Consider the following 25840-nt stretch of genomic DNA (forward strand, 5'->3'; position numbering starts at 1 on the left):
AAGGGCGAAGTCTTATCAAGAGAGTTCGCAAGTCACAGAGCGAGTGTTAGCGTTCCTGCAGTCCCTAGGTTGGGTGGTGAATATAGCCAAGAGCCATCTGGTTCCCTCTCAGTCTCTAGAGTATTTGGGGATCACCTTCGATACTGCGAGGGGTCGAGTTTTTCTTCCGCAGGGCAGAATTCTAAAGCTCAGATCTCAGATAATGAATTTGATGCATCAGAAGGTACCTTGTGTTCGAGATTATCTTCAAGTTCTCGGTTCCATGGCAGCCACGATAGAGGTAGTTCCCTGGGCCAGGGCTCACATGCGGTCTCTTCAGTGGTCCCTTCTGACCCGGTGGTCTGCTGAAACAGATTCCCTTCTGAGGTTGTCTCTGCGCCACCGCGAGCGTGTCTCCCTATTTTGGTGGCTAGGGATGCCATTGGAGTCTCCTCGGTGGATACCACTGACAACAGATGCCAGTCTCTGGGGCTGGGGAGCTCATTGCCTAGATCATTGGACCCAGGGTCTCTGGTCCCCGTGGGAAGCAGCTCAATCCATCAACTTTCTAGAGACCAGAGCAATTCGGTTAGCCCTGCAGCACTTCGGTTCTCTTCTGGTGGGCAAAGTGGTGCGAATTCTCTCGGACAACACCTCGGCGGTGGCCTACATCAACCGCCAGGGAGGAATGAGGTGCCGTCTTCTGTGTCGAGAAGTGGAGAGTTTTCTGGCGTGGGCGGAAATTCATCTCACGGCCGTCTCAGCCTCGCATGTAGCAGGAGTAGACAACGTTCAAGCAGACTTTCTCAGCCGCCACACTCTCGATCCCGGGGAATGGGCTCTCAGCGATCGGGCGTTTTAGTTGATAGTAGAGCGCTGGACTCTTCCAGTACTAGACCTGTTCGCCTCCAGTCTCAACTTCAAAGTTCCTCGCTTCTTCAGTTGCCGAAGGGATGCAAGAGCGGCAGGGATAGACGCCCTCTTGCAGCCGTGGCCCTCAGGTCTTCTTTACGCGTTTCCTCCATGGCCACTAATAGGTCGCCTCCTACAGAGGATCGAAGAGCACGAGGGGCCGATAACTTTGGTGGCTCCAGACTGGCCTCGGCGTCCTTGGTACGCGGATCTTCAACGTCTCTCCGTGGCGTCTCCTCTTCGTCTACCAGTGCACAAGGCTCTGCTGGTACAAGGACCAGTTCCACATCCAGACCCAGCTTGATTTTGTCTTACGGCTTGGCTCTTGAACGAGCACGTTTAGCTAAGAGGGGATTTTCGGCACCAGTGATTTCTACCATGCTGAATTCTCGTCTGCGTTCCACTTCTTTAAACTATATTCGCACTTGGAGAATTTTTGAGGATTGGTGTGCAGATGCTGACATTGTTCCTTTTCGGATGTCAGTGGCTCAGATGTTAGATTTTCTGCAGCGAGGTTTTGATAAGGGCCTGTCTCTTTCTTCTTTGAAGGTGCAGGCGGCAGCTCTTTCCTGTTTCAGAGGCAGGATTCGGGTCAAGTCTTTGGCTAGTCTTCCCGAAGTAGCTCGTTTTTCACCGGTTAGATCGGTCTTTCCATCTTGGGACCTTAATCTGGTTCTTTCGTCTCTGACAAAGCCTCCTTTTGAGCCATTACAAGCCTGTTCTCTGAAGGATTTACTGTAACACTTAAGACAGTGTTTTTGGTGGCTATTGCTTCCGCTCGAAGAGTCTTGGAGTTGCAAGCTTTTTCCTGTAGATCTCCTTTTCTGGAATTTTCTAAAGAGAGGGTGGTCCTTCGGTCGGTTCCTTCTTTTTTGCCTAAGGTACTCTCTCGTTTTCATATGTCCCAGTCGGTATTTCTTCCTGTTCTGGGTTTCGCCACTGGTACGCAGGAGCAGCAGAAGTTGCGTACTTTGGATGTTAAGAGAGTTCTTAAACGATATCTGGCTGTTACGGAGGACTTCCGTCGCTCAGACCGTCTTTTTCTTCTTTTTGCTGGTCGCCGCAGGGGATTGTCAGCTTCTAAGCCCATGTTGTCTCGGTGGATTAAGGAGATTTTTTTTTTTTTGTTACATTTGTACCCCGCGCTTTCCCACTCATGGCAGGCTCAATGCGGCAGGCTATGGAGGGTTAAGTGACTTGCCCAGAGTCACAAGGAGCTGCCTGTGCCGGGAATCGAACTCAGTTCCCCAGGACCAAAGTCCACCACCCTAACCACTAGGCCACTCCTCCTCCTCCAGATAGCGTCTGCTTATCTCTTGGCGGGCAGACAAGTTCCTGAGGCGCTCAAAGCTCATTCTACACGTGGGCAGGCAGCTTCGTGGGCAGAGTGCTTCTTGGTGCCTCCAGCGGAGATCTGTAAGGCGGCGACTTGGTGTTCTCTCCATTCTTTCTCTAAGCATTACAGGCTGGATGTCCAGTGTCATCAAGAGGCGGTCTTTGCATCACGAGTACTCACAGCAGGTTTGCTGGGGTCCCTCCCTTAGGACTACTGCTTTATGTCCCATCAGTCCAATCCTGGGCTGGTCCGGAGGGATGCTAAGGAAGGAGAAATTAGACCTTACCTGCTAATTTGCTTTCCTTTAATCCCTCCGGACCAGCCCAGGCCCCTCCCGTGTGCTATTTTTCAGTCGAACTTAAACATTTCAGATGAAGTTAAACATTACTGTGTACAGACATTCAACTGTCTACAGAGCTGTTCTGCTAGTTAAAGAAATTGCATAATGTTTCTCCAAGTTTCAAGGGTTAAACAATTCATGATATTATGCAAGTTGATCAGTTTACAGAGTTTTCGTAACTCTATGTTATACATGTTGAACAGTTTAAAGAAATACATTAATCTGTACATAGTTGGCCATACCTTAGCTCTGAAGCGAGTTGTTGGTGAGCCTAGTATCACGGCTGAGCCGTAGTTTAAGCACGTTTCTCTAGTGCTTCCTGGCTGCTTGGATTCCTCACGGCACAGAATATAGGTTCTTCTTTTCCTTTCTGGTTTGTTATTCAAATACTGAGGCTGGGGTCACATGACCAGGGCTCTTATTGGCTCGCTAGAGTCAGAGTTGTTTCTCAGTCTCCACCTGCTGGTAGGCGAGCACAACCCATCAGTCCAATCCTGGGCCGGTCCGGAGGGATTAAAGGAAAGCAAATTAGCAGGTAAGGTCTAATTTCTCCTTTTACATACTCAAGTAGACCCTTAGGTCTGTACGTATAAAAGTGGGATCTTAGAAAATATATGTGTAGGTGTGCCCAGGACGAAGAATGAGCAGCACAGCAGCCAGATCAGCATGTGTGGCTATGATGCGCTCACACAAGTGCCGAATCTCACAGCATAGGCGTGCAGAGTTAATCGCACCTCTAAGTGGGTGTAACTGTGTGCCAGCTCTGCACACCAGGTTCCCTTATTTATAAAAGCACACATGTGCCTCTGTGCCTCCCTTGCCAAATTACGGTCCTAGTGTGAGAAGGTACAGTAATGTACTGTTATAATATTTTTTTTTCCAGGAAGAAGCACAAAGAGATAAGACAAATGTGGTGAAGAGTACAAACTGCCCAGGTAAAAGCAGGTGGTGGGGAGTGGGGAAGGAACAGGGTGCAGCAGGTCAGGGCAGGCTTTGGTGCATTTCAACATGTACCACTGAGTGTTCTTTAACTTTCATTCGGATAACTTTGTTGGCATGATAGTTTTACATGTGTTGCTAAAGTGATACATTTACTGGTTAATAGAAAAGACAGAAGGTGATAATTTTCCAAAGTAAAATAACAGCAGAAAATTCATTATGTACAGAGAGGTGAATAACAAGAACAGTTCCCCGGTTCTGGTGCTGGTCTGCAAACATTTGGAATTTATTACCACATATTAAGCAAGAAGATGATTATGGCAGGCTTAGGAAAAAAATTAATAACTTCTTTAATGTAGTCAATATTAGGTGATCAACATTGATATTTAAGTTGTTGTTAAGCTGGTTCCTCTTATCATGACCCACACTGCAGAATAAAAATGCAGTATTGTATAATATTAGAATTTTCCAGAAAAGACCAGAAAACCTCTGGCACAATTTCAAAGCCTTCATAAATGACCAAGAAGTAGAACGTACTTTAGAGAAGACATCATACTTAAGTGTTACTGAAAAAGAAACAGCTTTGATGGTTTAATTAATGCAAATAGGAAGAGACTAACATAAACACTAGGACTGTGTAGAGTTAGAGGGACTCACTGGGAAGATTTGTTTACAATAGTAAAGAAGTTCAAAGCTTAGTGGACTTACTATAACAGACCTATATAAGACCCCAATCTTATCTATCAGATCACAGCCAAATGGGCCTGGACAGCAACAGGTAGTGCCCACCCCAAAATCTCCAGAGAGTCCGTTCAAAACAAAGAATTAATCCAAAACCCCTAGAAAAGTAAGAGATTAACACTACTCGCACCATACTGACAAAGTAGTAAGCGACGTAAAGGCTGTCTTCCACAGAGTAATGAGGAGGCGTTTAACTACCGAAGTAAGAATCAAAGAACAGATCAAATATAACATGCTAAAAACAACCAGCTTTGATAGGGAATGTAAAAAGCTACATCTGAAATTAAGAAAGCACAGAGATGATTCACACACTTATCTCCCAAACTTTAGAAACTACAAGACAAGGACATACACAGTGTTCAGATAACATGATGAACAAACTGCCTGAAACTGAAGAGGCCATATGTAATTCCTTCTGGGATAGGTGGAAGGGACGTAACCCCAAAACAAAATCATATTTAGCAAGCTAATATGGTAACATCTGGAGTGAGCACTTCCAGCAACTCTGTAAAGAGTTAAAACCTGAAAATCTCACACGGGTGCAAAAACATCTCCAATGGAAACGAAATCTGCTTGGGAGAATGATCAAACACTAAAAAATGCCTATAGACACCCTATAGCATCACAGGAAATCAAAGAATGCCTCCAGTCACTTCAATTCAGAAAAGCATTACATGAAATGCAGCAATTTACATCTCAGTCACTCCTGTAGCAAAGAATTACTACTACTACTTATTTCTATAGCGCTACTAGGCGTACGCAGCACTGTACACTTGAACCTGAAGAGACTGTCCCTGCTCGAAAGAGCATACAATCTGATCGGGACAAATAAGGGATAAGGGAATTAAGGTGGGAAAGATAAAACATAGAAGGGTACTGTACAAGTGAATAGGGATTAGGAGTTAAAAGCAGCATCAAAAAGGTGGGCTTTTAGCCTAGATTTGAAGACAGAGATGGAGCTTGACCTATCGGCTCAGGAAGTCTATTCCAAGCATATAGTGTAGAAAGATAAAAGGAATGGTGCCTGGAGTTGGCGGTGGAAGAGAAGGGTACAGATAAGAGAGATTTACCCAGTGAACGGAGTTGCCGGGGAGGAGTATAGGGAGAGATAAGAGTGGAGAGGTTCTGAGGAGCTGCAGAGTGAAAACCATGGGATGAGGTCAGAGTGGCAAGGGAAGAAGTATAGATGGAAAAAAGAAGAGGTCCCAAGACAGAGCCCTGAGATACACCAACTTGATAGGGGGATAGAAGTGGAGGAGGATCTGCCAGACTATACACTAAAAGTATGATGGGAGAGATAAGAAGAAAATCAGGAAAGAACAAAGCCCTGAAATCCCGGTGAGGATAGTGTATAAAGGAGTAGGCGGTGATCAACAGTTTCAAAAGCAGCAGATAGATCAAGAAGGATGAGGATACAATAGAGACTTTTGGATCTACCCAAGAACAGGTCATTGGAAACTTTAGCAAGGGCTGTTTCAGTTGAGTGAAGAGGGCAAAAGCCAGATTGAAGTGGATCAAGAATAGCTTGAGATGAAAGGAGGTCAACACAACAGCAGTGAACAGCATATTCCAGTATCTTGGATAGGAAAGGGAGGAAGGAAATGGGGCGATAGGACAGGCTGGGTCTAATGAAGGTTTTTTGAGGAGTGGTGTAACTACAACATGTTTGAAGGCATCAGGAACACTTGCAGTGGAAAGTAAAAGATTGAGGATAAGACAGACAGAAGGGATGATAGTAGGGGGAGATAGTAGATCAGAGGAACAGGGTGTCAGTGTGGAGAAGGAAAGAAAATATGCAGTTTCCTCTTCAGTGATTTTGGAAAAGGAGGCAGGGGTTGAGGGGGGGTGGGGTTGAGAGAATGGACTGAGGGTAGGAGCTCAGTATGGGTTTGAGCCAAGAGAGTTTGTCAACTGGATATAGTAGTTCTGTTTGGCAAGTGAAAGAGCAGACTGGAAGGAGGTCAGCAAGAATTTGAAATGTATGAGGTCAGCATGGACACAGGATTTCAGCCAAAGGCGTTTGGCAGAGCGGGCACAGGAATTCCTCCAGACACTTAAACCCAGAAAAGCATTCAACGAAATGCAGCAGTTCACACCTCAGACATATCTTCCTGTGGCAGCTTGCACTGTTGCATCCTCCTCCTCTGTTTGAAATGTATGTGCTGTATGGGGATAGAGCATCGTGCCAGAAAAGGTTAACAGCTGTGGATGTCCAAGGCTCTGACTTTACTTGAGGTGGCACTTGGGTCTGGCTGTGGGGAGGCTCCTGGTAATGGCTGTAAGACTGTATTAGCCTCGTTGTGCAACGGATTCCCTTATTACTATCGTTCATGGTTTAATTGATGTGTGGGAGGATTTGGGGTTATTTCCTTGTGCTGCTACGTTTGTGATATCAAAACAGCTGTAACTTTTGTTTCTGTTGGATCCAGTGAAGTTAAAATAGAAGCAGCATAATGTCAGCATTATTCTGATATCTCCTGTACACTCTTCTCTGACAGTGTTCAAAGAACAATTTAAGCTCTTCATTAACCGAGGACACCGGGGTTTGAAGAGGGCAATTCAGGCGAAAGGCATCAAGTTTGAGATTGTCCACAAGGGGTAAGGAGGAGTCCAGAGAGCTGGGTAAATGGGTCTGACTGGAAGTAGCACCCCCACCCCCCTTTTCTGTCCTCAAGTCTGCTTGGGTTCCCATAGTGCATGCACATTAGTAAGAGATGTTCTAGGGCTGAGGTAGATTGGTCTGGGTGATTGGTTTTCTAATGAATGCAAGTTATTGCTTCCCTGTCTCGTTTTCCTCACCCCCTCAGCTTCTTGCACAGTATTTCTAGTGCACAGAGTTCAGGGCTGCTAATTTTTAAATGCAGACAGTGAAAGTGTGGAGTCTATCCAAAGTAGGAGATGTGAGGTTTGGGGGGGAGGAGCTATTGGACATGAGCTGGGATTGGGGAAGGGGTGGTGGGAGGGAGGTGTAAAGTCACAGATCAGGATATGAGGGGTATGAGGGCACAAAGCAGGGACACTGGCTCTACACCAAATGCTAAAATGAGATATGAGAGAGAAGCGCATGAACTGTGTTTTGTCTGTCCTCAGAGGGCTGTTTAAGCAGGATCGGGTGGTGGGCACTGCTCACCTAAAGTTGGAGGCTCTGGAAACCAACTGTGAAATCCGTGAAATCATTGAGGTGAGTGGCAGCCATATAGCTGAGAAATGTTTCACAAAGTAGGCAAGAAGGTAAAAGTGTTTCTGCTGCCTTCTTGTCACCCTCCCCCCCCCCCTCTAAAAAAAAAAGTAAGGGGATTAACTTGAAAAAGGCATTTCTCTAGAAGCTTGAGAGAAGGAAGTATGATAGTTACTGGAAAACTGGAAGGTTATTCCAGGCTAAGACCTCTTCCCCCCCCCTCCCCCATCATCTGTACCAGCTCAGATGAATGGGACTTCATATACTGCCTTTCTGTGGTTTTTGCAACTACATTCAAATTGGTTTACATAATATTTACAGGTACTTATTTGTACCTGGGGCAATGGAGGGTTAAATGACTTGCCCAGAGTCACAAGAAGCTGCAGTGGGAATCAACCCAGTTCCCCAGGATTACAGTCCACTGCATGAACCACTAGGCTACTCTTCCAGAGAGCAGAGGTGGGAAGTCTGCATAGATTGAGTCCTCCTGTGGACACACCTATAGGTGACTTGGGAGAAGGGTGCGTGTGAGACAGGTTCGAGTGTTACTCCGGATTCTGTAGTGAAGAAAGTGTCACTTTCCCGTAGCTGAACGGCAGCTGATTGAAACCCCCCTCGGGGATCCTGAGGTGGTGATAGCCTGTGAGGGTGGTGAGCTAGCTCCTGTACTGCTGTTCTGAGCCCTTTTCCTTTGAATTTTCAGCTTTTTCTCTTACTAGGTGATGGATGGACGTCGATCAACTGGAGGAAAGATCGAAGTGATGATTCGAATCCGGGAGCCCCTCAGCTCCCAGCAGCTGGACACTACAACTGAAAAGTGGCTGGTTATTGATCCCCTGAGCATGCCTTCAGTAAGAGAGAACCCTGATCTCACTCCCCCATCATTCTTTTCTTCCTCTCTTCTGTCCTACACTCTTATAACTTCGAGATTACAACCACCCAGCAAACAGTTTTTCCTCAGCGACCCTCCAGACCGGTCAAGACGCGTGGTTATGTCCTCCTACCAGCAGAGGGAGACTGAGAAAACACTAAGCTTTTGAAGCCTGTATATATAACCTGTGCAGAACCTCCACTAGCCAGTATTTTCTCAGTCTCAGCAGAGGTAGCAGTTGACAGCCTGTGCAGTCTCCAATAATCTGGTGAGGTAGTTTGTCATTGGGTCGTAGGATTTTTTCCTTCCAAACTTTATTCTGTTGCAGTACCCTGTACGTGTGTGTGTAAAAAAAAAAAAAAAGTGCTTTGGGGCCCTGGGTCTGGTGGGGCCCAGTTTTTCCCCCTGGGGTGTTACACCTATGTTTGGGTCCCTCCCCCTGTGCTGCTCTCTATTTCTGTTTGCTTGGCAGCTTTGTGCCTCGGCTGCTTTCTCAGTATTGTAGCCTTGAGTGCCTTACAATTTCCAGATGCCAGAGTTAGAGTACGATGCCTTTAAGGTCAGTTATTCTATGTCATTTTGCTTGCCAGCTTTGTGCCTCGGCTGCTTTCTCAGTATTGTAGCCTTGAGTGCCTTACAATTTCCAGATGCCAGAATTAGAGTACTGTGCCTTTAAGGTCAGTTATTCTATTTCGTTTTGCTTGGCAGCTTTGTGCCTCGGCTGCTTTCTCAGTATTGTAGCCTTGAGTGCCTTACAATTTCCAGCTGCCAGAGTTGGAGTACTGTGCCTTTAAGGGCATTTATTTCTTTATTTTCAGCGGACCGAACGGGGGTTTTGATTCCTTGCTGGAACGAGAGAGCAGCGCTTTCTCCACTGCTTTTGCAGTGTGAGTGAGTTTTTGGTTTGGCGCGTTTGCGGAACAGCTTTTCCCTTCCCTCGTGGTTTATGGCGGCCCAGCTCCTCCGATGTCGCGCGTGCTCGTGACGAGGGGTAGAGGCGCCGGGCGCTCAGTGTAGCTTTGCGGTGCACCTATAAAGGTGGCTGCGGCACCCCCCGACTTGACCGCGGAGGGATCGATGGTGTCGGGAGTCTCCGGGTCAGCGGGAGCGTAGGCAGGGCCGCTGTCAGCGGGAACAGTTTCGGCGGGAACAGCCGCCATCTTGAGTCTGACGCGGCCCGTGGAGCCGGCTGGTTTTGGGCCTGCGGCCTCCGTTTTTGGCACAAAAGGGCCTAATGACGGTCCAGGAATGGTGGGCTTTCCTCCAGATTTTGTCTGGACGCGGTATCAGGCCTGGAGATCGGGACCACCCCCCCCTCCCCCCCCCCCCCCAATTGGAAGAGGGGGCTATTTCCGTCTTGGCTGAGAGACCACGGTTAGAGTGGTCAGAGGACAGGCAATATTTTTCTCCTGTAGCTGCAGAAGCTGCGCTTAGTGATCTGGGGGAGTCAGATGGAATTGACGGCTCTCAGGAGCAGGATTGTTGGATTCCTGGAGAGGATCCTTCAGTAGTGCGGATTTTCCATAGAGATGAGCTGTCAGAACTCATAGATCAGGTGTCGTCCACCCTTCAGTTTGGTCCTGAGGTGGCTTTGGGAGAAACTGTCCAGGATCCGTTGGTGAAGGGCATTCAGCGTCAGGCGTGATCCTTCCCTATGAACAAGGATCTCCGGGAGATGATTTGTCAGGAATGGGATTTGCCGTGTAAGGTGGCAAAGGCAATGGCGAGGCTTTATCCCCTCCCTCAGGACGATAGGGATTCCTTTAAGGCTCCCACGGTAGATGCAGTAGTGACGGCAGTAATTATAGCTACGGCTATCCCGGTTGATGGAGGAACGGCCCTCCGGGATCCTCAGGATAGGAAGTTGGGATCTTTTCTCAAGCGTAGTTTTGTTTTGTCGGCTCTAGCCCTGCAGGCCTCGGTTTGTGGGGGTCTGGTAGCTCGGGCATGTTTTCGTTGGGCCGAGAAGCTCCTGGATGATTCGGTAGATGTTGGTTCTTTTGGGGGTCAGGAGTTAGCCGACTTGGACATGGGTTCATCCTTTTTGTCTGAGGCTTTTATGATTTGTTGCCTACTTCAGACAAAAAATATGGCTATGGTTGTGGGTCTCTGCCACTTAAGGGAGCTATGCTCTTTGGAGAAGATTTGGACAAGTTAGTGTGAGGTCTTAGTGATACCAAGGTTCTATGGCTTCCAGATTTTCGGTTCAAGGCAGGGGCCAGAACTAGTTCCTCTCGGGGACGGTTTAGGGAGGCTCAGCGGTATAGGCCGGGCAGATCGAGTGGGACCTACCCCTAGCTGTCTGTTTGTCCAATTTAGATTGTAAGCTCTGTTGAGCAGGGACTGTCTTTTCATGTTAATTTGTACAGCGCTGCATAAGTCTAGTAGTGCTATAGAAATGTTTAATAGTAGTAGGACCTCTAGGGGTCGGTTTTTCCAGCGCACACAGTTCTTTCGTGAGAGTCATCGCGGAGGGCGTGGCTTTTCCGCGGGAGGTTAGTATTCAGGCCACAATTCCCAATGAAGGTGTGCGGGCTCAGGCTCTGGTGCATGTTGGGGCTCGGCTGAGTCTGTTTTACCAGAGTTGGGCCCAAATCAGGTCAGATCAGTGGGTTCTCAAGGTGTTTCGAGGCGGATGTGCGCTGGAATTCGAAAGCTGTTCTCCCGAAGTGTTTCTGGAATCCCTCTGTCGGTCTTGGAGCAAGAGGGCAGCAGTGAGGGACACTCTGCGGTGGCTGCTCGCGTTGGGAGCCGTGGTTCCTGTTCCTTCAGATCAGCAACACTCAGGGTGCTATTTGATCTATTTTGTGGTCCACAAGAAAGAGGACACTTTTCGTCCCATTTTAGATCTCAAAAGGGTCAATGCGGCACTCAAGGTGCCCTCTTTCCGGATGGAGACGTTGCGGTCGGTCACTGGTGCGGTCAGGAAAGGAGAGTTTCTCACTTCCCTGGATTTGACGGAAGCTTATCTTCACTTTCCTTTGTGCAGCCTTTTGGTTCCAAGTTACAGGGTCCGATTCGTCGGTTCCTTGCAGAGAAGGCGCCGACGGCCCGTACTTATCGTCAGGTCCTGGGCCTGATGGCGGCGACCATAGAGGTAGTTCCGTGGGCCAGGGCGCACATGCGTCAGGTACAGTCAGCTCTGCTCAGTCGTTGGTCCCCTCTGTCGCAGGACTTGGAAATGTGTTGTCCGCTGTCGGTGGCCCCTCGTCTCAGTCTCCGCTGGTGGCTCAGTCCGCGCAATTTGGGAAAGGAATGCCGTTGGAGTCCCCACAGGGGCTGGTAATGGTCACGGATGCCAGTCTGCAAGGTTGGGGGGCACATTGTCTCAGGTAGCTCAAGGCCGGTGGTCTCGGGCAGAAGCAGAGTGGTCCATCAACCGGCTGGAAACTCGGGCCATTCGGGTGGCGCTCCAGGCCTTGACGTCGGTGGTTCGCCACAAGGCAGTCCGAGTGCTCTGTGACAATGCCATGGCAGTAGCATATGTCAACCGTCAAGGGGGGAACAAAGAGCCTTGGCGGCGCAGTTGAACTCATCTTCAGGCTCTCTTGGCAGCGCATGTGGCCGGGGTAGGTCACATAGATGCAGATTATCTCAGCAGGCACACTCTAGATCCCAGAGAGTGGTCTTTTCTTCGGTCAGTGTTCCAGTGAGTTGTGTCGGTCTGGGGACTTTCGGTGATCTTAGGGCAACGGCTCGCTATGCGCAAGTTCAGAGATTTTTTTTTTTTTCAGTCGCTGAAGAGACCCTTGAGCGGAGGAAATCGACACTCTTCTGTTGCCTTGGCTTCGGGAGTGACTGTATGTGTTTCCTCTGTGGCTGTTAGTCGGTCGAGTAATATAGCGCATCGAACATCACTCCGGTCGGGTGATTCTGGTAGCTTCGGATTGGCAGCGTCGACCATGGTATGGAGACCTGGTGCGGTTGGCAGGGGCAGCGGCCCTGCCTTTGTTGGGATCAGTTCTGTGTCAAGGCCCGATAATCATGCCGGATCTGGCTCGGTTTTCGCTTATGGCTTGGCTCTTGAGCGGCACAAGTTGAAGAAGAAGGGGCTTTCGTCCAGTGGCTTTGCTACGATGTTGAGTTGCCGTAGACGATCCACTTCCTTGGCGTATGTCCGGGTTTGGAGAATCTTTGAGCACTGGTGTGAAGACCATCGAGTTCGGCCGTTTCACTCTTCGGTGGCGGAAGTTTTGGAATTTTTGCACGATGGTGTTGATAGAGGTCTGGCCTTGTCTACACTGAAGGTTCAGGTGGCAGCTTTGTCATGTTTTCGTGGGAAGCTTCAGTGAAAGTCCTTCGCGTCTGTGCCTGAGGTAGTGCGTTTTTTGAAGGGTGTTAAGTTGCTGCGTCCGCCTCAGTGACGGATGGTGCCTCCGTGGGATTTGAAGCTAGTTTTGGATGCTTTGATCAGGCCTCCGTTTGTGCCTCTGGTATCGGCATCTTGTAAGGATTTATCTTTAAAGGCGGTCTTGTTGGTGGCGATTACTTCAGCACGGAGTGTTTCAGAGCTTCAGGCTTTGTCTTTTAGGGAACCATTTTTGTCCTTTCTGAGGGAAAGGTTTCGTTGCGGACGGTGCTTTCCTTTTTTGCCCAAGGTGGTTTCCGAGTTCCATGTTAATCAGGTCATCTCTCTGCCAGTGTTGGGTGATATGGCTGGAGATTCGGAGCAGCGTGGTATTGCCAAGCTGGATGTCAGGAGAGTTTTGAGTTGTTATCTCTCTGGAACTCAGGACTTCAGAGCCTCTGACCGTTTGTTCGTTCTTCATGGTGGCCCAAAGAAGGGTGCAGCGGCTCCTAAGGTGACCATAGCACGGTGGTTGAAGGAGGCGGTTGCATCTGCTTACTTGGTGAAGGGTCCTGTGGTGCCTAGGGGCTGGTCTGCTCATTCCACTAGGGGAATGGCAGCCTCGTGGGCGGAGAATAGTATGATTTCTCTGTTAGATATTTGTCGGGCTGCGGTTTGGTTTTCGTTGCATTCCTTTGTGAAGCATTATAGGATTCCTGTGCATGCAAAGGACGAGGTGCGCTTTGGGGCAGCAGTTTTGACCTCTGGCCTTAGTATGTCCCTCCCATAAGTTAGTTACTGCTCTGGTACGTCCCACGCGTCTTGACCGGTCTGGAGGGTCGCTGAGGAAGGTGAAATTAGATTTTACCTGCTAATTTTCTTTCCTCTAGACCCTCCAGACCGGTCAAGAGCCCGCCCTGTCTGTATTGGAGGCCAGGAGGTGTGTTTGTTGGATAATTCTTGGCTGCTGTAAATTGTTGTTTCTCTAATTGCAGACTGTTTATTTCTGTTTTGTGATAGGAGTCCGGGACAGGTGGGGCTCTTCTTTGATAGTCCACCTGTAGAAGCCCAACTGTTTTATCAAAGGCAAAGGAACATGTTTCCGTAAGAGCAAGCGGAAGATGTTTCTTGTTTTTGCAGTTTACTGTGACCACGTACAGGGTTGCTAGTTGTTGTTAGTGTTTTTTGTTTCTCTGCTTTGTCAGGGGTATACTGGCTAGTGGAGGTTCTGCACAGGTTATATATACAGGCTTCAAAAGCTTAGTGTTTTCTCAGTCTCCCTCTGCTGGTAGGAGGACATAACCACGCGTCTTGACCGGTCTGGAGGGTCTAGAGGAAAGAAAATTAGCAGGTAAGATCTAATTTCACCTTCCTTCTGTTTAGCCAATGCTATAACCATCCAACATTTTAACAGTTCATAAACTCTCCCCCTCCCCCCAACCATAGGTGTCTTTTGTGCCCCGAGACCCTGTGTTTCCCCAGTTAAACGTCCTTTAACTGACAGGCAGGTGGCAGTCTAGGTCATTTCCCTTTGGCTAGTCTGTGGATACATCTCAGTCTAGTGCAGCCAAACACAACCCCTGTCCCATTTCTGACCCTGAAGGAGGCTTGGCTAGTATGTTTCCCAGTGTCTTCTGGAAGTTGTAAGATCTGTAACATTCTCTAGGGATATCTGTCACCGGGCTACTTCTTTGTGCCTTTCTTCAGACGCAGCCAGTGGAGAACTAGCACCTTCCTGTTTCCCATATGTTTTATTTGTTAGGATTTATTTGCCGCCTTTTTGAAAAATTTAACCAAGGCAATATACAGCAAGATTAAGTCAAATATAGGCAATAGACACATACAGCAGTAAAACTATTCACATAATAATACATAATATGCTCCTTAAATGGAAGCAAACAAGTGCCAGGTTTCTACCCTGGCTCCCCAGACAGTGGCACACTATAGTCAGACTTCTCTGAGAACTGGTTATTTTATCTCTTACAAAAATGAAATCTTTTTTTTGTTGTTGTTTTTTTGTTTCCAGGTTTTCACTTTATTAGCTCTTTATCTTGACACATCACTAATCCAGATGTTTTTCAATCTGTAGGCGAGTTTCTACAATTGTGACCAGGCCAGGGTATTCGTCCTGTAGGTGGGTGGGTAGGTGACAGATGGGCATTAGCCCTGAATGGGCAGAAGCATTAAGGTGTTCTGCCACACCTTGTCCTTCAGTCTCATTATTTTAAACATCTTGCCAGTGAAAGGAATGATTACTGTTCTTTTTCCTTTCCAGGTTGCTCTTCCAAAACCGCAGCAGAGGCCTATCCCGATGAAAGGGGTGGGAAGCAGGTATGTATGACGAGTCAGTTCCACGCTGCTGGCAGTGCATGCACTTTTCTACTCATTGTTAGCCAGAAGCTGCTTTCACTTCAGAAACATTTCTTTTACTTTACTGTTTCTGCTTGGAAGTAAGGTGAACAGCTGAAGGTATTTGAGGCTTATGGCATCTGACTTAAGGACAGTTCCTTGTTGGGGTAGGAAGCTTGTGGTCACTTAGTGTGGCACAATATTGGGATGAGAGGCATATGTTCTGTCCTGCAAAAGGCTCATGGACTTAGGCTTGTTCTCAGAATGGGAGGTTCATGGTCTATCTTTGGCTCACGGTGCAGGTGGCTCGCTCCTGATGTGAGAGGCTGGTGGTCTGTCTTTGCTTGGCTCACTTCCGATGCGGTAGACTTCTGATATGAAAACTTCATGGTCTTCCTGTGTAGGTATCTGAATGGTGGTGTGGGAGACTGGTGGTCTTTGTTTGTGTGGCTCACTCCTGATGTGGGAGACTTTTGATGTAAAAGCCTCATGGTCTTCCTGAAGGTATCTGAATGGTGGTGTGGGAAGATGATAGTCTATCTTTGGGTGTTTTGCTTTTGATGTGAAAGACTTATGGCCTTCCTGTAGGTGATGGAAGTGGTGCCATGGGAAAGGGCTCATATGTAACCATTGCAGGAATCTCTTCTCAGCCTGTGGTTGCCAGTGTTAAAGAAGTACGACCTTCATCTTCCTTAGATGCTGATTGCCAGACAGAGTATGTAGTGGTGGTTGTCGCCCAGAAATTTGACCGTTGGAGCTCCCTTTCCGATAACACGATGGGAGGGGGTGACAATGGAGCCAGCAAAGTCGGGTTAGTGACCTCACAAGTTCCATCTGGCACAGGGCACCCAGATAGAACAGGAGTCTGTGGTTGATAAATCACTTGCAGCTCAGGGCAGTGAGCAATGCCTTATGCAACTGGTCTCATTCTGCTGGGTGCCCTAGTCTGAGTTTTCTCAGACCATGCAATGGCAGTGACATATCTACAAGCTGGGCGGGACCCGCAGTCATCTGATGGCAGTGGAGGTGGCCTCCCTCATGAGTTAGGCAGAGAAAAATCATCTCTGCCAGCAGCTCACATCACAGGTTCCTTGAAATGCGGAGGAAACTTTATCAGCAGGTAGTCCTTGGACTTGGAGGAACGGGAACTATCCAGCAAGGGGTTTCAGCTGATAGTGGACTATTGGGGGTTCTCCGTTTCTGGACTTGCTGGGATGAAAAGGAATACCAGAGTGCCCACGTTCTTCAGCCGTCAGAAAGAACCGGGCTCGATGGGCATTGATGCCCTAGTGCAGCCCTGGCCATAGACACATTTACTGTGTCTTTCCTCCTTAATCCATGGTACATCGTGTGTTGAACAGGATCGCATTGCACCAGGATCAAATAATTCTCATACCTCAGATTGGCTGCTAGGGCCATGGTAGGAGGACCTGATTCGACTGCTGGACGGGGGTCCTTTCCCTCTTCTGCAGCTACACGCACTACTGAAGCAAAGTCCAGTGCTCATGGAGGATCCATACCCCTTTGGTCTTATGACTTTTTTTGGCCATTTAAAGGGCTTTGATGAGACAAAAAGGTTATTCTGATTGTCACTGCTACCTTGCTTCAGGCTTGGAAATGTTCTGCATCCATGGTGCATGCGAGGGTGTGGAGGAAGTTTGAGTGCTGGTGTGCTGAGTGTGAACTTTCTCCCTTCTCCGCTCAGATTGCGTACATGCTAGTGTTTCTCCAGGTACGTCTTAAAGAGAAAACTTCAGGTTGTGGCTTTGGCCTGTTCCAGATGCCGAGTATAGAAAATATCTCTTGCGGCTCACCTTGAAAGATCTTAGAGACAGTGTTCTTGGTGGCTGTTGCGTTGGCCCGTAGGATTTCAGAGCTTCAGTCTCTCGTTTGGATCCCTTTCTTTGCTTTTCGGAGGTTGGGGGGCGGGGGGGGGCCAGTACACATGGTTCCTTCCTTTCTTCTGAAAGTGGTACCAGCATGTCATCTCAACCGATATGTGGCGCTTCCGTCCTTTTGCAGAGAGGACGAAGAGGCTCAGTATTCTTCCTTGAAGCTTCTTGATGTACGTAGATTCCTCATTAGATATCTGGAAGTCACAAATTAGTTTTGCAAATCGGACAGACTGTGCTCCTCAGGCCTTGTGTGGAGGAGTGGCCTAGTGGTTAGGGTGGTGGACTTAGTTCCTGGGGAACTGAGGAACTGAGTTCGATTCCCGGTACAGGCAGCTCCTTGTGACTCTGGGCAAGTCACTTAACCCTCCATTGCCTGCCGCATTGAGCCTGCCATGAGTGGGAAAGCGCGGGGTACAAATGTAACAAAAATAAAATAAATAAAAATTCTACGAAGCGTACAGCAACATCGTGGGTGGACCCTACCTTACTTTCTGCAGCAGATATTTGCAAGGTGGCAACATGGTTGATGATGCATATCTTTGCCAAGCACTATAGGGTGGACATTACGGCATGCTTGGAAGCTAGTTTTGGGGCTTTGGTCAGGCAGGCAGGAGTGCCAGGATCCCACCCACTCTAGGAATTGCTTTTGAACAGCCCACGGGTTCTGGAATAGTGGGAAGCTGCATAATGGAAGGAGAAATTGGGTCTTACCTGATTTTCTTTTCATTATGCCTTCCCACTATTCCAGAGGTCTGTCCAAAGTTTGAGATGTTTATTCGGTGTGAAGTAATGGGTCAAATAATGACTGTTGCCTTGCATAGTGTTTCCTGCATATCTCTTGTTCTCTACAGGTTGACCAGAAATGAGAGAGGTTCACATGTTTGGTCGTCTGGTTAGTGTCAAGTTAACGAGTTGTTTAAGGTTGTGCTTATTCTGAGTTTCTCCTCACTGCTTGCCTACATAAATACTGAGGAGCTGAACTGGATGTCAAGAGAAGATGTCTGTTTAGTTTTCAGTTCTCTATCTCCACCTGCTGGTTGATGGACACAATTTTCTTTCCATTAGTCCTTCCCACTATTCCAGAACCTGTGGGAAAATTATTTATTTATTTGTTTGTTGCATTTGTATCCCACCTATTTGCAGGCTCAATGTGGCTTACAACGTTCCATTATGGCGTTCGCCATTCCAGAGTAGAAATTACAATTGGTGTTACATAGAGAATAGGATGGCGTACTAAAGTTAAGCAGACAAGTATAGAGAGAAATCATTTAGAATATGAGGTGAAGTGGTGAAGTTTTGCAGTGACAATTATTGATCATTGTGGTATGTTTTGTTGAAGAGAGATGCTTTCAGAGATTTTTGAAATTTAGTTAGTTCGTAGATTGTTTTTAAGTTGCGTGGTAATGCATTCCACAACTGGGTTATCAGGTTAAGACCTAATCTAATCCTACCCCATAGTGATTCACTGCCCTCAGCAGCCTGCAATACAGTGGCTGTCAAGTGAGAGTGGTTGGAGGGGGTCTCTGATTTATAATTCATTGCTGACTTTTCTCATTGCAGACCTGGCTTTACACTACAGAGCTTGAATGTCTTGGCATTTGAAAAAGAGAGGCTGGAAAAGAAGGTGAGGTTCCAGGTTATCGGAGGAAGGACCAGGGAAAATTAGAGGCTAGGAAGGAAGGGAAGCATCCAGGCTATCAGGGAGACAGAGGCTGGAAAGGAAAGCTATAGGGGGAGGGACTAGGGTGAGTCAGAAGCTGGTTAGGAAGGTCAGTGTCTAGGTTATCAGGATGGGGATCAGAGTGAATCAGAGACTGGGAAGGAAGGGGAGTATCCAGGCTATCACAGAAAGGATCAGGGTGAATCCAAGGCTCGGAAGGAAAGGGAAATGGGACTTCATATACCGCCTTTCTGAGGTTTTTGCAACTACATTCAAAGCAGTTTACATATATTCAGGTACTTATTTTGTACCAGGGGCAATGGAGGGAAGTGACTTGCCCAGAGTCATAAGGAGCTGCAGTGGGTATCGAAAGATCCCCAGGATCAAAGTCCACTGCATCAACCACTAGACCACTCCGGAGTGTCCATGCTATCAGGAAGAGGATAGGGATAAATCGGAGAGGGCTGGGAAGGAAGGAGAGTGGGATTACGTCAGTTGGGAGGAGAGAGGTTGGGTTGGAGGGTGGGACTTTTCCTTATGTTAATATTCTGTTTTACACTTACTCGTCCTGAGACGAGTTCCTGTAAGCTCCGCATCTCTCTCTAACTCTGCTACATCCTTTTTCTCAGATCCAGGGCTACAGACAAGCTCAGAGACAGCCTCCTAATGAGCTGATGAACCAGTACAGAGACATTGTCCAGCACAGTCAGTGGCAGCGAGTACAGCTGGAGAGAGGAGGCCAGGCCGTGAGGAGAGGTAAAGATTATCATATGTCACATGTGGATCCTCAGGGAAACCCGCTGAAAGGCATCGCATCATTTCTCCCTCTCTTTCTGCAGAATACGCAGCCCAGCTGGAAAAATACCTGCAGTTATACACAGAGGCTACGCGACGCTGGGGACAGGAAGGCAATCGGGTAAAGGCATCCTCACGTTATTGCGTCTGGTAAACTGATAGATGTATGGTGGGTGACTATTGTTACTTGCTATGTGTTTTTTGTTGACAGGAAGCAGCGAAGGAAGCATTGTATAAACGTAACCTTGTGGAAAGTGAGGTAAGGATCTCTCCACCACCCTTTCTAATGCTTTTCCAGTGCTTACTGCTCTAAGAAGCTCCCCTCTCCTCTTCCCCAGCTTCAGAAGATGTGGAGATGAGGGCTTCACTCTATGAAGACTGGTTCGAATCTCATGCCCAGAGCCTGAATGTGAATGCAATGGTTCCGTGAACTGCCTCTACAGCCTTGGAACTGGTCCTTGTACTATGTGCACAACAACTTCTGCTCTACTTTTCGTTCATGAAGACTTAATGGAAGTATTCCTCTTAGTCTGCCCAAAGAGACACAGGGGGAACCTGGTAGAGCTTTCTGAGAGAGTGCTTAGCTCCAGTGTCCCCCTCTTCATACAACCTGCACCTGCAAAAGTAGCTAACACTACAAAAATACACACCTTGTGCCTATACTGCACACATGCAGTCCTGTGGGAAGTACGCAGGGATTGCTCTGTCACATAAAACCCTCTACAGGGAGCAATCCCATCACCTGCCACGTTCTGCTTCATAGTTTAAATGCTGATGGGTTCAGTGTTTCACTACTGAAGCCTAGGCAAGATGTAGGATGGTTTTGTGGCAACGGATCAGCAGGAGAGAACAGGCCCCGCTGTCTTATCTCCTCAACTTCTGTGTTAAGCAGGGGACCTCTCATTTTTATGTGGTCTGGCTCCTGTTCACTGTGTGCCCTGCCTCTTATAAATGCCTTTTATTCCTGGGGATTGGTGGCTGTTTATTTTCTGAATACAGACAGAATGATTTCTTTACTCTTAAAAAAAATTGTATTTAAGAAAACTCAAAATCTAGATCTTATGTTCTAATTTATGTGTTAGGGATCAGTCTCGGCTATCCCATACTGATGTAGAAGCCTCAAACACTGACAGAACGGACCATGACGAGAAACAGCTGAATTGGGCTATTTCCTGACTGACACATAGGTTAAGAGAAGACTGGTGTTAGCATCCCTCCAGACCAATCAAAACATATGGGTTTATGCACTCCTACCAGCAGATGGAGACACAATTACTGACTTGAAGTGATCCTATCTATATTCTGAGCAGTCTACACCCAGTCACTGTTCTCAGCTCAGGGTCCAGTAGATGGTATATGTGCTTTCTTCGGTAGTCTAGATCTGGTTGAGATAGCCCCCTCACAGCCCCTGTATAAGTCTGGCCCTTGTCTAGTTAAAAGAAAAAAAAAATGGAAAGGTGACTATTGGGATTCTTTATTTACTAAATAAATATAAAACAGAACATCTAAGTAAGAGGCTTGGGTCCGTGGAGTCAAACAGAATAAATATTCTGCAGGAAACAGATTGCAATGCAGAATCTTGATGGATGGAAAGGTCCACCTGTGAAGGGAAAGAGAATAATGTGATTAGGTGGCAACACCAGTAATTGGGGAGCAAAGCCAGTGCTGGGCAGAATTCTATGGTGTGTGCCCTGATCATGGCTTCATAAATTGGACAGTAAGGAGAAATTAGACCTTACCTGTTAATTTGCTTTCCTTTAGTCCCTCCGGACCGGCCCAGAATGTGACTGATGGGTTGTACACGCCTTCCAGCAGGTGGAGACTGAGAAAAAAAAAACTGTGACTTTAGAGAGAGCCAATAAGAGCCCTTGGCAACAAGAGAAAAAATCTAGTAACGAAGTACCAAAGCAGAAGTAAGTAAAACAATACGTAAATGGTCTGTGCATATGAAAGCCTGAGCAGCCACCGGCACATTGCCAACACAGGGTGTGTGCCACCAACAATAATGTGACCAATGACATGCCCCTGCATATCATGCACGAAAGGTTACATACTGAACCACAGAATTTGTGGTGGTGGTTTTTTTTTTTTTAACAATGAAACCAGCAACACAGCTCCCAAGAAAACAATATCACTTAACTCTTGAAGACACAGAATACCTAAAGGGAGGGATCTGGGCCGGTCCGGAGGGACTAAAGGAAAGCAAATTAGCAGGTAAGGTCTAATTTCTCCTTCCTTAGCGTCCTTCCGGACCGGCCCAGAGTGTGACTGATGGGAAGTAACAAAGCAGTAAGATTATGGGAGAGACCCTAACAGCCCCACCGTCAAAACGTGTGTCCCGAAAACAACTTGCTGATGACTCAGGAGGTACAATCGATAGTGCTATGAAAAGGAATGCAAAGAAGACCAAGTCGCCACCATAAAAATGTCCTCCAGAGGCACCAGACAACGCTCTGCCCAAAAAGTAGCCTGACCTCTGGTAGAGTGAGCCTTAACTCCTTCTGGAACAGCTTTCCCAGAAAGAAGGTAAGCTGATGCAATAATTTCCTTAAGCCAACGCAAAATAGTGGGCTTAGAAGCCATAAACCCTGTGCGTGAACCTCCGATGAGAATAAAACAAACGATCGGACCGACAAATCTCCTCCATATACTTGACATACGCTTCAGAACTCTTTGACATCCAAACGTTTCAAGAGATGCTGCTCCTCTGACCCGGAGAAAGAACCTAGAACAGGCAACACCACTGGTTGGGATGCAAGAAAACGAGTCAATACCATGGGCATTAAAGAAGGAACTGGTAACACTCAATCCAAGCTGAATTCCAAAAACGGAGACCTACACGAAAGAGCCTGCAACTCTGAAAAACTCCTAGCTGAGGCAATAGCCACTAAAAACAATCCCTTTAGGGTTAAGTCCTTCAAAGTACAAGAAGATAAAGGCTCAAAGGGAGGCTTTGTAAGAACCGAGAGTACCAAATTACGATCCCCGCAGGCAAAAGAACAGCGAGACGGAGGACACAGGAGGTTAACCTCTCTTTAAAAAAGCGGAACACATCCAGGTGGCTAGCCAGCGATCTTCCTTGAACACGACCTCGAAAACACGATAGAGCTGCAATCTGTACTTCTAAGAGAAGCCAAAACAAGGCCTTTGTCAAAACCACGCTGCAGAAAATCCAAAATCTGCAAGACGGACGTGTGAAAGAGAGCTATCCCAAGCTCCTCATACCAGGCCTCAAAAATCCTCCAGGTCCGAACATAATTCAAAGAGGTAACACTGACAAAAGCGAAGCTGAGCCAAAAGATCCTGGCTGACCGGGAGCTTGAACAAATCCTCTACTAGAAGCCGCTAAAGAGCGGCGTACCACAGTCTGCGAGGCCAATCTGGCGCCACCAAGATCAGACGGCCCTTGTGCATCTCGACTCTCTGAAGTAGATGCCCTATAAATGGCCAGAGAGGAAAGGCATAAAGAAGACCGGTCGGCCAGGGAGCAAACAGGTTCATCTTGGGGAACCCCCCAATGGTTCACCACCACCCGATAGGCCACATCGCTTAGAGCCCACTCCCCGGGATCGACTGAGAAAGCCTGCCCAAACATTTTGAACTCCTGCCACATGAGCCGCTGACAGCGCCACCAGATGCACCTCCAACCACTGTAACAGCTGTGACACTTCTTGCTGCAACTGCCGACTCCTCATTCCTCCTTGCCGATTGATGTAAGCCACCATGGTGGATTTGTTGAGATCAAGTGGAGTACTTCGCTCCTCAACAGATGGACAAAGGTCTGGATTGCTAGTCTAACTGCCCTGGTCTCTAATAGATTTATTGAACAAGATCTCTCCTGAAGAGACCACAGGCCTTGAACATACTGTCCCTGACAGTGAGCTCCCCATCTCTGGAGACTGGCATCTGTCGTAACTACCCTCCAGTTGGGCTGATCCAGAGGCGCATTCCCTTGGTCATACTGGCATCTCGCAGCCACCAATGTAGGCTGCTCTTCACCTGAGCCGGAAGTGATAATTTCTGATGTAGAGTCCATCTGTGGCGACCACAGAGAAAGAAGCGACCTCTGAAGCGGCCTCAGGTGAGCCCTGGCCCAGGCACTGCCTCGATTGCCACCACCATGGAACCCAGGACCTGAAGATAATCCTTGGCCGCTGGCCTCGGTGACTGCAATAAGTGACGAATCTGAGACTGCAGTTTGAGGACACGAGCCGGCAGAAGGAAAACACGGCCCTGCAACGTGTCAAAACAGATTCCCAGGTACTCCAATGACTGAGATGGCTTCAGACGGATCTTTTGTGCACTGACTACCCAACCTAGGGACTTCAAATCTATGCTGAAAACCCACCTTTTCACTGCTGCTTTTGGCTCCTAGCCACAATTGCCCTCCCCTTCCTCCCTTTTCACCCATTACTTCCCTCACTCGTAACTGTCTTGTCTGTCTGTATTATTTAGATTGTAAGCTCTTTTGAGCAGGGACTGTCTCTTTGTATCAGGTGTTCAGCGCTGCGTGCGTCTGGTAGCGCTATACAAATGCTAATAATAATACTCGAGCTGTCACCTGAACGCTCTCCTGGTAAGACTTTGCTCTGATCAACCAATCGTCTAAATAAGGATGGACTAGAATGCCTTCCATTCTGAGTGCTGCGGCTACTACAACCATGACTTTGGTAAACGTCCGAGGAGCAGTCACAAGCCCGAAGGGAAGAGCCCGAAAACGAAAAAGCTGGCCGAGCACCGCAAACTGAAGGAAACATTGGTGTGCCGGTCGAGTACGGATATGCAAGTAGGTATCTGTGAGGTCGAGTGACATCAGAAACTCCCCAGTCTGCACCGCCACAATGACCGACCGCAAAGTCTCCATATGAAACGAGGGCACCTTGAGGGCTCAAGTGACAACCAGGAGATCTAAAATCGGCCTGAAGGAACCCTCTTGCTTGGGAACCAGAAAGTATAAGGAGAAACGTCCTAGACGCTGCTCTGACAAAGGAACTGGACAAATAGCCTGAAGGTCGTGAAGTCTGCGTAGAATGTCCCTGACAGCCCTGGTTTTGAGCAGAGAATGGCAGGGAGACTCCACGAAAGCGTCTGACAAAGGACGAGCAAACTAAGGCGAGCCCCATCGCAAAAAACCTCTAGAACCCACTGGTCTGAAGTAATTTGGGCCCATAAAACTGCCAACCGAGCTCCTACCTTAACCAGAGGCTGGGCCCGCAAACCTTCACTGCTGAGGACGGGAGGAAGTTGAGAGAGAATTTCCTGTTTCCTGCACGCTTCTACAACCACCCAAAAGGAGAGAATCCTCTGAAAAAAACTTGGATCGTTGAAACGGAACTACTCTGCCTGGTCTGTACCAAAAAGCATGGCTCTTACCACAGCCAGAAAAAAACACCAAGTCCAGGCCCCCTGGGACGATCCTCAGGAAGCCTCGGAACTTTAGCCTCACCTAGGCTACGCAGCAGCTTATCCAACTCATCACCAAAGAGAAAAGAACCCTTAAAAGGAAATTTACTAAGCTTGAACTTAGAGCCCGCATCTGCAGACCAGCCACGAAGCCAAAGAGAGCGATGGGCTGCCACGCAAAGAGCCATAGACTTAGAAGAGGCCCAAAGCAAGTCAAAGAGCATCTGCCAAAAAGGCCAAACACATTTCCAACTTCGCGACTTCGGCATCTATCGCTGAAAAAATCATCAGAAGGAACGGTCCAAGACCTTTTCAGACCAATGAAAACAGGCTCTCACTACTAAAGAACCACAGATAGCAGCAGCCTGCACTGACAGAGCAGAAACATCAAAACTATTCTTTAGCAAGGATTCTATATGGCGATCCTGGAACCCCCCTCAAAGCCGTCCCACCATCCAGGGGAACCGTTTTTCGTCTAGTGACTGCAGACACCACGGCATCCACCACTGGAGGGCGTAAAAGATCCTTGTCTAAAACCAGAACAGTATAAAGCCTGAGCATGGATCTGGCAAGATGAAAGGCAAAATCCGGCACCTCCTACTGTGCCTGAATGATGTCCCTAATATCCTGATGCATTGGAAAAGTCTTACCTGGCCTACGAATACCTTTCTGGATTCCGCCACTGGAGTCTCCTGCTCCTCAAATCACAAGGTAGTGGAAACCTGAGAAATAAGCTCCTGCAGGTCATCTTTATGAAAAATTCTCACCACTGAGGGATCCTCCCCCACAGGGAGAGGCTCCGCACCATCTTCCAGCGGACTAAGGTCCTCAGGAAAATGACCTTCCGGAAACACGCATGTCTCCTCCAAGGATGGCATTTCCTGGTCCAAATCAGAAGGAAAATCCTCTTCTAAATCCCCCAAAACTGCCTGGGCCGCTTAGCAGCCGCTGCTTGGCCCTCCTGAGACCTCTTCACTGAAGCCTCTCCTGGCGCAGCTTTGTGCAATAAAAAAGCTTAGTACATTTGTATCACAAAGTCAGGTGGGAAGCCGCCTTCAACTGCTGAAGAAACAGGAGTCTGAGGCAGAGCCGGTAGAGAGGTCGGTAAAGCAGGCAGGGATGCAGCATTTAGAGGGGAAGACAAAATGGCGGAG

At 47.9% G+C, this 25840-nt stretch overlaps 1 protein-coding gene across 2 annotated transcripts in view; it reads left to right on the forward strand.

The window, feature by feature from the left end:
* Positions 1–20252, forward strand: part of CC2D1A (coiled-coil and C2 domain containing 1A) — a 49583-nt gene extending 29331 nt beyond the window's left edge. For both annotated transcript variants that reach the window (XM_030196897.1, XM_030196898.1), the window contains exons 20-29: positions 3451–3502; positions 6746–6845; positions 7338–7428; positions 8145–8276; positions 14860–14915; positions 18389–18452; positions 19118–19244; positions 19328–19404; positions 19495–19542; positions 19622–20252. In XM_030196897.1, the coding sequence (XP_030052757.1) occupies positions 3451–3502; positions 6746–6845; positions 7338–7428; positions 8145–8276; positions 14860–14915; positions 18389–18452; positions 19118–19244; positions 19328–19404; positions 19495–19542; positions 19622–19642 (768 nt within the window). In that variant the 3' untranslated portion in view covers positions 19643–20252. The remainder of the gene's footprint in view (positions 1–3450; positions 3503–6745; positions 6846–7337; positions 7429–8144; positions 8277–14859; positions 14916–18388; positions 18453–19117; positions 19245–19327; positions 19405–19494; positions 19543–19621) is intronic.
* The last annotated feature ends 5588 nt before the right edge of the window (positions 20253–25840 follow it).

This window comes from Microcaecilia unicolor, chromosome 3 (genome assembly GCF_901765095.1).
Source record: "Microcaecilia unicolor chromosome 3, aMicUni1.1, whole genome shotgun sequence".
Taxonomy (NCBI): domain Eukaryota; kingdom Metazoa; phylum Chordata; class Amphibia; order Gymnophiona; family Siphonopidae; genus Microcaecilia; species Microcaecilia unicolor.